Below are 9,824 nucleotides of genomic sequence, written 5' to 3' on the forward strand. Positions count from 1 at the left end.
GTTCTCATGTACGCCCCCCAGCCACCCCCCCCCCACACCCCCGTCTCTGGCTCGTTGCCCCCAAGCCCGGCTCACTGTCTCCTCTGGCCTGACTCTGGCAGCAGAAGGCCAGGAGGTGAGGAGGGGTGAGCAGTGAAGATGGGAGACAGTGGAGATGGAAAAAAAAGCCGAGGGAGGACACCAGCCTTCCCTCCTGACCCTGACATCCTACCCCGTTTGCTGGCCAACGGTTTCTGCCCGGAGGCCTCAGTCTACCCATGGGGTGGGCGCACTCAGGGTCTCTTTCTCCCTCCCTCTTCCTTAGGGGATGACTCCAGCAGAGTACCCCACTCCTTTGAAGAGCCCAGAGGGAGATGTCAGCCCAGTCTCTTCCTGCAGCAACACCCCCTACCCAGAAGCCCCCTCGGATCATCCGCCCCCGCCCCCCTTCTCGCCCCCGGGCTGCCCAGTCCCCAGGGCCCCACCACAACGGCTCCTCCCCGCAAGAACCTGCCCTCACCTCCAATGATGCACCAACCCCCATTCAGTGGGACCCCCCGGCCTCCTCCCTCAAGCCCCCTGCCCTCCTGCCTCCATCAGCTTCTAAAGCCAGCCTCGACTCCCAGACTTCCCCAGACTCGCCTTCCAGCACACCCAGTCCCGCGTCCAGGCGCTCTGTCTCCCCAGAACCTGCTTCCCGGTCTCCAGTCCCCCCGCCCAAACCCTCCGGCTCACACACTCTGCCCCTGCACCCCACCGCTGCGGTCCCCGCCCAGGGTGGCTCTGCCTCGGCCCCAGGCACTGTGCGGAGACTGGCTGGCAGGTTTGAATGGGGGACAGAAAGCAGGGTCCAGGCTGCGGAGGCCCCAGAGCCGGGTCCCCAAGGGGCAGCGGATGTGAATGGGGAGAGAGAAGCTCCACAGGGCAGCGTTGCTGGGAGTGGGTCCCAGGAGAACGGCACTCCGGGTAAGTGAGTTGTGGGGCCCGGGGGGGGGGGGGCATCTAGCTCATCTTCTTTGTTCTCAGTGCTTTAAGACTGGGTGCTTTCAGAGGCTACATTCTTAAAAGTGGATTTCGTGTTTGGAAAATCTGGTTTCCCTATTTGTTGGGGTCTGAAGACGGCAGGTGGAAGAGATAGATGCTTGCGGCTTGACCGCCATGTCCCCCTGCTGGACGGCTTCAGGGGAGGGAGGGGGCCTGGGCAGGGTGGGTCCCGGCCCCAAGGACCTCCTCCTTAGGACACCCCTGTCTCCCACAGATGCTGCCCTGGCCTGCCCTCCCTGCTGTCCCTGTGTCTGCCACATAGGCCGGCCTGGCCTCGAGCTCCGCTGGGTGCCTGTGGGGGGCTATGAGGATGGCCCCAGGGCTTTCTGCCGAGCCTCCCCACTGAGGGCGTCCCGCTCCCGCCCCAACCCTCCAAGCATCAGTCTCCCCCCGGTGGTCCTTACGTCCTACCGCTCCATGGCCGAGCGCAAACTCCTGCCGCCCCTAAAAGCCCCCAAACCAACTTGGGTCAAGCAGGACATCTCCGGGGACCGCCCCCAGCCGGATCTCGATCCGCCCTCTGAAGATGGAATCCAAACAGGTACCGGGCCTGGGGCAGTGGGCTTCTGGGCTGCGAAGGGAAGGCATGGAGGTAGAGAGGTCTAAAAGCCAACAGACTACCACCCCCAACAGGCCCTGGCGGCTTCTGGTTCCTCCACCAGTGGCTACTCTGGGGCCAACTGGAGTTAGAGTCTCTATAGTAAGCGTTTCTACTAGGGCCGGAGTCAGGAGTCCTGGGCTGGGGATCCTGGAGGTCTGTTCTCTTCACTCTGGGCAATCTCTCTCCAGGGGACAATCCTGATGAAGCTCCTCAGAACATTCCTCCGGCATCTATGGAGGGCAGGTACCCAACGCCCGCACCCTTACTCTACCCCAGACCAGATGAGGTGTCAGGCCTGGCTCGACCCCACCTTCCCAAATGTGGGGGGAAGACCATCCAGGGCTCCAGAGACAAGCAGCTCTGTCCCTTGCCAGCTGTGTGACCCTAGACAAGTCACTTAGACTTTTCGGGTCTCAGTGTCCTCATCTGTGGGTGGGGGTGAGCCCGCCAGCTACCTCGCAGAGCTGTGGAGTGCGATCTTGGTGAAGAGCCCGGCCCGCGGCAAGTGCTCCGGTTGACTCCCCCACCTCGAGCCTCCGTCTGTAGCCACTGTCCACAAATCCATCCGCACCAGGAACACCTCTTCTGGGTTGTCTGGGCGGGTCAATCATTTGAGATTCGCCCCCCCACCCCCAGCGGAGCGAGGGCGGGCCCGTTCGCTGACTCAACACTTGGTGTGAGTTCTAGGCGTGTAGCTTGGTTGAATGGGACAGAGCGGGGAGGTGCAAGCTTGGGTTTGATCACACCAGTGTCACTGCGGCACAAACAGGGCATCGCAGACAACGGTTCGTCCGTGAGACAACTGGAGAGACAGGCTTTACACCAGCATGTGACAAGCACCCCCCCCCAGGTGTGTCACCCTGGCGGCTCTGGGGCACTCCATCCCTTTCTCTCCACAGGGACAAGGAGGGGCTGGAGGAGCTGAAGGAACAGAACTGGGAGCTGCCCCTGCAGGATGGTGAGGGCATCTCTTCACCTGGGGGTCCCTGCTGTGACCAGCAAGCCGCGGGGGAGGGTCCTGGGGTGCTGGCCTTCCCTGATGTGCTCCGTCTGCCCCCCAGAGCCCCTGTACCAGATCTACCGAGCAGCTGTACTGTCTGAGGAGCTCTGGGGGGTCAGCGAGGATGGGTGTCCCTCCCCCACGAATCCCGGTGACGCTCCCACCTTCGCACGGCCCCCTGGACCTCGCAACACACTGTGGCAGGAGCTCCCGGCTGTGCGAGCCAGCGGCCTCCTGGACACACTCAGCCCCCAGGAGAGGCGCATGCAGGAGGTGGGCACGCCTGGGCTCGGGCAGGGCTGGCACAGGGGAGGGGGTGGGACCTGGGTTCTGGGCCGGTCGGGGAGCGGGGCTCTCTACTACGGCCCAGCTCTTCGTCCTCAGAGCCTGTTCGAGGTGGTGACATCCGAGGCCTCCTACCTGCGCTCCCTGAGGCTACTGACTGATACCTTCGTGCTAAGCCAGGCTCTCCGGGACACGCTCACCCCTCGGGACCACCACACCCTCTTCTCCAATGTGCAGCGAGTCCAGGGAGTCAGCGAGCGGTCAGTGGGGTCCTGTCCTCGCAGCACACCAGGCCTCGGGCTGCTGAGCACTCCCTTAGCTTTCTGCTTGTCCCAGGTCTTCCCTTCCACATGCCCAGTTAGTGCCCAGCGCTTCGTGCAAACACCTGGGAAACCTGGCTCTCTGTCCTCCCTCCTTCAGGTTTCTAGGGACGCTCCTGTCCCGTGTGCGCTCTTCCCCCCACATCAGCGACCTGTGTGACGTGGTGCACGACCACGCCGTGGGTCCCTTCTCGGTGTATGTGGATTACGTGCGGAACCAGCAATACCAGGAGGAGACCTACAGCCGCCTTATGTGAGTGTGCGGGAGGGGAGGCGGGGCCGTGGCGCGCGTAGGGGAGGAGGCTGGGGAGCAGGGTTGGGGTTCCAGGGCCTCGAGGTGGACTGCTTCCGCAGGGACACGAACGTGCGCTTCTCCGCCGAGCTGCGACGCCTTCAGAGCCTCCCGAAGTGTGAACGGCTGCCGCTGCCATCCTTCCTGCTGCTGCCTTTCCAGCGCATCACCCGGCTCCGCATGCTGCTGCAGGTGCCTGTGCGGGGGTGGGGGGGTAGGGGGGTTGGGGGGGAGAAGTGAGAGGCTCTGCCCCCGCCCCATTGGGGAACTCTCCCCTCCTCCCGGGCCGCCTGCCCAGCGGCGTCTCAATCCCGGACCCCCCAAGCCCACCCTGAGCTAAGCAGGTGTCTCAGGGAGCAGTCTGGGTGCAGGGAAAGCGCCCCCAGCTAGAGACTACGAGTTCTAGATTCAGCTCTGTCACGACCTGGCTGAGTGACCTTGGGCAGGTCCCCTCCTCTCTCTGCATCTCAGGGGGGATGTGGGGAGTGGTCTTTGGGCTTTCTCACTGCATGCCGTCTCTGTGGGGGTGATGTCACTCCCAAAGAGGCAAAAATTAGTTCTTGGGGGGTGCAAAAATCTTCGCTATGCCCGTGTTTGTGGTACTACAGGGGGGCCATAAATAGACACGCAGCCTATCTGTGGAATTAAACTGTCATGGTGGGTGGGGCACTTAGGGACAATGTGTCTAAAAAGGCTCCTGGGGAAGTGATAGGCGAAGTGGGGAGTGGGGGTGGGATCAGGCTGAGAAAGACTCTTCTGTGGCCAAGTAGAAACTTCTTTGGAAACCGCGTGACCCAGTGCGGATGACTGGGTGTGAGGAGTCCCCATCTAGGTTCTCAGCATTTTCATATACTAGTCAGCTTTATGTATCCCCAGTGTAGACAGCCTAATAATCCCAACACTAATCCTAGCAGCTAAAGGGCTACTGAGTGCCCCCGTCCTCGGAGTGGTTCTGAGAGCTCCGGACCTGTTTAGCCTTACCAACAACTGTGGGTAGGAGCTATTATTGACCGCACTTTATAGACGGGGAAACCGAGGCTCGGAGAGGGTACGTAACTCAGCCCAGGTCATGCGGGTAATAACTGAGAGAGGCAAAATGTGAATCTGGGCACTCTTTTTTTTTTTTTAAGATTATTTATTTTTTTATCTGACAGAGAGAGCACAAGTAGGCAGAGGGAGAGGGAGAAGCAGGCTCCCTGCTGGGCAGGGAGACCAACACGGGGCTCAATCCCAGGACCCCGGGATCATGACTTGAGCCGAAGGCGGACGCTTAAGCGACCGAGCCACCCAGACTCCTGAATCTGGGCACTCCTAAGCACTCTGCTATATTGTTGGCGCTAAGGGTCGTGGTTGATAACGATTAAAACAGGAGCAGCCCTCTTTTTTTTTGCATTTACCACGTACCAAGGACTCTGCCAGGCGCTTTATGTCTATTTACCTCATTGAATCCTCACGACAGTGCTAGTGGGATACTAGGTGGGTATTATCCCCATTTGACAGATGGGGAAAACTGAGGCTCAGGGAAGTAACCTGAGGTGCTCAGGGCTGTGCAGACAGTGAGTGGTGAGGTCTCTCTGTCTCGCTGAGGTTGGTCCCCCAGCCCTGTGAACCCAGGCTAAGCATTTTGTCAAGCCAGGTGGGATCCTCTTAACTGAAGCCCGTCCTTGTCCCCAGAATATCCTGCGCCAGACGGAGGATGGCTCCAGCCGCCAGGAGAACGCGCAGAAAGCCCTGGGCGCTGTCAGCAAGGTGGGCGGGAGGGATGCTGTGGTGTGGGGGTGCCTGGGCGGTAGGGAGAAGCGGCAGGGGGGCAATGGAGTGGGGGTGGGTGACGCGGCTCCCCTCGCCCCAGATCATCGAGCGCTGCAGCGCGGAGGTGGGGCGCATGAAGCAGACCGAGGAGCTGATCCGGCTCACCCAGAGGCTGCGTTTTCACAAAGTCAAGGTCGGTTCCTGCCCCGCCCCCACCTTCCCTTTCCAGCCCCCCATGCTGCAACAAGCCAGAATGTCCCCCTGCTCCCTCACAGGCCCTGCCTCTGGTGTCCTGGTCCAGGCGCCTGGAGTTGCAGGGGGAACTGACCGAGTTAGGGTGCCGGAGGGGGGGTGTGCTCTTCACCTCGCGCCCCCGCTTCACCCCCCTCTGCCTGCTGCTCTTCAGCGACTTGCTCCTCATCACTCAGCCCAAGAGGTGGGTCCCGGGGGGGGGGGCACCCAGGCTGGGGTAGGGAGGAGGGGTCCAGCTGGACCCCTGTTCTCCCTCTGAACTACCTCTTCCCCGGGCAGCGGGCAGCGGCTGCAAGTTCTGGACTATGCCCATCGCTCCCTGGTCCAGGCCCAGCAGGTTCCGGACCCATCCGGACCCCCTACGTTCCGCCTCTCCCTTCTCAGCAACCACCAGGGCCGCCCCACCCACCGGCTCCTGCAAGCTTCTTCCCTGTGAGTTGTGCCTCCTTCAGAAAACACCCCTGGGACCCTCACTCGGCTTCTTGGAGCCCCCCCCCCCAATGTCCCTCCGCTGCAGCCCTTGTGTGTCTCTCAGAAGGACCTCCTGGTCCAAACGTGAGCCTTCCCTCTGTCCCCACCAGATCAGACATGCAGCGCTGGCTGGGAGCCTTCCCGACCCCGGGCCCCCTTCCCTGCTCCCCCGATACCGTCTATGAGGACTGTGGTGAGTGTCCCCCAGAGGGGAGGAGGGAAGGAAACGTGAGGCTTCAGGGGAAGATGGGGGAGAAGCTACAAAGAGTCTTGATCCCACTGTATGTCACTCACCCCCACCCAGACTGTTCCCAGGAACTGTGTTCAGAGCCTTCTGCGCCAGCCAGGACGGAGGGACGAAGTCTGGAGTCCAGGGCTCCCCCTAAGCACCCACACAAGAGCCCTGAAGGTGAGAGATTCTTGTACTTATTCATCCAGTGAATTTTTATTAAGCCCCCCGAGGCGCTGCTCGCTGTCCTCGGCCTTGTGAACTGAACACAGAGATTCCTGCCCTGCTGGAGTCACGTTCCAGGGGACAAGACACAATAAAAAATGAACAAGATATAAAAGTAAATAATACAGGGGTGCCTGACTGGAGCATCTGAATCTTGATCTCAGGGTCATGAGTTTGAGCCCCACTTTGGGTGTAGAGATTACTTAAAAAAAAAAAAAAGAAAGTAAACACTACAGCGTGTCTGAGGGTTATAAGTGCTGTGGGAAAACACAAGTGGAACAGAGTGAAGGAGGTCAGGAGTCCCAGTGTTGGGTAGGATTGCAATTGAAAATCAGGAGGTCGTCGTGCCCCTCAAGGAGGAGGCACCATGTAAGCAGTGACTTGACAAAGGTGAAGAACTTAGGAACATAGTGTCTGGAGGAAGAGTGTCGTGGAAACTGAGACGGTAGTCAGTGCAAAGGCCCTGTGGCCAGTGTGTTTGAGGAACAGTAAGGAGGCCAGTATGGTGGAGGGAGTGAAAAAAGGGGAGAGGGGCAGATGAGGTCACAGAGATAATGGGGACCAGACCATGGGGGTCCTCCTAGGTTCCCGTAAGACCACCGGCTCTCCTGAGTAAGATGAGCTGCTGTTGCAGGGCTGGACAGGAGGGACCCCATCCTCTGTTTCTGCTGCGGCCTCCACCCCTAATGTCGTTTCTCCTGATGCTCCATGCTTCTCCATGAATCCCCACACTCACTGGGGCCCTCGGGCATTACACCCCATGGGACCTCCTTTCCTCCCTGACCTCTCCCCTGCCTTGGTTCCACTTGGGCCCCTGTCTCTCTTTCCCCAGGCTGGCTGAAAGGGTTTCCTGGGGCCTTCCCTGCCCAGTTGGTGTGTGAAGTCACAGGAGAACACGAAAGGAGGAAGCACCTTCGCCAGCACCAGAGGCTCCTCGAGGCTGTTGGGTCCTCGGCAGGCTCCCCCAGTGCCCCCCCACCCTAATGCAGGCCGGGCATTGGCGGTGCACAGGCTGGGACAGCCGGCAGCGCGGCGGCGCCGGAGGACAAAGCTCATCCATCCACTGGGTTCGCTGTCAGTGGAAACGCTACCTCTATTGGCAACCAATAGGGACCGAGCTTCCGGAGAAGGCAGCCAATGAAAATGAAGCCGTCGCAGCCCACCCGTGAAGCAGAATGAGGGTGGCTTGAGTGGGTGGCCAATGGAGACAGAGGCCTGGTGCAGAGCAGCCAATGGGTGCTGAGCTGGCTGAGCCGCTGGCCAATGAGTATCCCTGCTCCGCTCACAGCCAAGGAAGACTGATAAGTTAGGTCAATAAAGGTTTTAAAAGGGCTGCACTGGAGATCAAGTCCCAGGAGCCAAGAGCAGTGAGCAGGGACATCCAGCCACAGGAGATGGTGGTCTGGGCTCCGGAGACCGGTGGTGTCCCCGCTTGGTTCTGTAGCAATGACGGTCCTGCCCTTTGAGTGTGGGAAGCGCTTGATTCCATTCCTGGGGTGCCTCTTGTGCCCTCTCAAGCCCCTTCCTCTCTTCTAGAAGAATCCAGAGTGTGTGTCCCTATGTCTCTGTATGTATCAGGGAAGGTGGTCCTGCTGAAAGTGGTGTGTGTGGTCCTGCCCCCTCCCAGGTGACTGAGCACTCCCTTTCTTCCCTCACCCCCTGCTTTTCCTGTTATTCTCTCCAAGAAGACAGGAGGGCTGAGCTCCATCGGAGATGATGTGCTGGGTGTGGCTCGGGAGCCAGAGACCAGAGTGGGGAGGGAGGGATGAGAAGCCTGAGTTCTGGGCCGGAGGCCCACGGCAGGCAGCTGGAGGGCGATGCTGGGGAACAGCCAGACAGCCTGCCAGAGGAGGCCGAGGGACTGAAGGTGGCCGGTAGCCGCGGCCTGAAGCCCCCTGAAACTTCCTTGCCCCAACCTTGGCCTCCAACCTGAACTGTAACCATTCATCCAGCCTCGGCTTGGCTTCCCACCGGCTCTGCGCCCCAGGTTTGGGGGAAGAAACAGGAGCTGTGGATCCCGGGGCTGGCCGGGGAGCCTCTCCGGCTTTCCTGCCTTCATCCTGGCATTCTCACGGAAACACGGGGCCAACTGGGCCAACCGGTGGGGAGGGAACAAAGAGCCAGTGTGGCGGCCCAGCCGCCCCCACCCCCCCAGGGCATCACCTTCCATCCAGAGGAGAAAGTGTCCTGTGGGGTGCCAGGAGGAGGCGAGGGGTGGGGCCAGAGCAGAGCAGACAGTTGCTGGCGACAGGGGCCTAGGCCTGGCACCAGGCCTTCCCTGAGCTGCGCCCAGCACACTGGCCTTTAGCTCACGTATGGCTGCTGGCCCAGGACAGCAACTGCATGCCAGCCACAGGATATGCAAGGACTCTGGGAGGCTGGGAGGGAGAAAGGGACTGGCCTTTGGCCATCCAGGACTTTGCACAGTGCCTGGCATATGAGAAACCCTCAATAAATGTTGGTGGACCTGTACTGGGGGGCGTGTGTGCTCAAAGGAACAGTAGTTTCCAAATGTGGCTTTGTAAGGCGGTGGGGCTGCTTGGAAAGAGGCTCTTTGAGAGCGAGGGTCAGTTGGGCTGGCACTGGGGCTTGGAGACTGGGAGCATGGGCCGAGGGTGCTGGCCCACTCCTAGTTCCTGAGGGACCTAAGGCGGTGGTGGTAGTGGTGGGTCTGCAGAGGCCGGGGCAGGAGGACAGGGCAGGGCCAGGTATGGCTGGGGCTCCCGCCGGGGACGAAGCTCCGAGGAGGGACAGGAAGGACACTCAGTCAGCAGTAAACATCCTTCACTGTCCAGCCAAGCATCTCTGTTCAATGCAATTCAATTCTACACCTGTTTATTGAGTGCCTTCTAGGCGCCAGGCGCTGTTCTAGGATATGGGGATGCAGAGATGAAAAAGACAAAGGTCTTGCCCTCCCAGAATTCCCACATTCTGGGAATGAGGAGAAGAGAGCAGCCCTGGGGCGATATGGGCAAAGAGCCTTCTAGGGGTGGCCACGGCGGGGGTGGGGGGTGGGGGGGCACTGAAGTCCTGGAAGAGGAGGTAGTGGCCATGGGAGGGAGCTGGTGCACATGCTCCTTCAAGTTTCCTGGTGGGGGGAGCCCCTCCCCACCCACCCACTATGCTCCCCTCTTCCTCTGAGATACTGAGAGAGACGGACGTGCAGAGGCAGACGCAAAGCTACACAGGTGCCCCCTAGACGTTCCCTGCCTGCTCCTCACCTCCTCCCCCATTCCTGCCCCTAAGGACGCCTCCATTCTCCAGTTCCCAAGTTCTGATACTGGGATAATGGGGAGACGGCGAGCAGACAAGAGTTCCGGGGACATAAAGACACATAAAATGCACCCACAGGCGCCCACACGGACAGAAAAGGC

The 9,824-nt window shown here is 60.4% G+C and overlaps 1 protein-coding gene across 4 annotated transcripts in view; it reads left to right on the top strand.

The window, feature by feature from the left end:
• The window catches only part of ARHGEF15 (Rho guanine nucleotide exchange factor 15), a 9,601-nt gene extending 679 nt beyond the window's left edge, over positions 1–8,922 (top strand). Inside the window, exons 2-16 of one of the 4 annotated variants that reach the window (XM_040630016.1) lie at positions 638–945; positions 1,238–1,564; positions 1,813–1,867; positions 2,524–2,582; positions 2,686–2,897; positions 3,009–3,169; positions 3,330–3,482; positions 3,584–3,713; positions 5,196–5,270; positions 5,374–5,466; positions 5,549–5,709; positions 5,805–5,957; positions 6,107–6,189; positions 6,301–6,405; positions 7,283–8,922. In XM_040630016.1, the coding sequence (XP_040485950.1) occupies positions 638–945; positions 1,238–1,564; positions 1,813–1,867; positions 2,524–2,582; positions 2,686–2,897; positions 3,009–3,169; positions 3,330–3,482; positions 3,584–3,713; positions 5,196–5,270; positions 5,374–5,466; positions 5,549–5,709; positions 5,805–5,957; positions 6,107–6,189; positions 6,301–6,405; positions 7,283–7,434 (2,227 nt within the window). In that variant the 3' untranslated portion in view covers positions 7,435–8,922. Of the gene's footprint in view, positions 1–309; positions 946–1,237; positions 1,565–1,812; positions 1,868–2,523; positions 2,583–2,685; positions 2,898–3,008; positions 3,170–3,329; positions 3,483–3,583; positions 3,714–5,195; positions 5,271–5,373; positions 5,467–5,548; positions 5,710–5,804; positions 5,958–6,106; positions 6,190–6,300; positions 6,406–7,282 lie in introns of those variants that run through there. The other 3 variants (XM_040630013.1, XM_040630014.1, XM_040630015.1) reach the window with 3 other exon arrangements.
• The last annotated feature ends 902 nt before the right edge of the window (positions 8,923–9,824 follow it).

Source organism: Ursus maritimus, unplaced genomic scaffold (assembly GCF_017311325.1).
Source record: "Ursus maritimus isolate PB19 unplaced genomic scaffold, ASM1731132v1 scaffold_14, whole genome shotgun sequence".
Taxonomy (NCBI): domain Eukaryota; kingdom Metazoa; phylum Chordata; class Mammalia; order Carnivora; family Ursidae; genus Ursus; species Ursus maritimus.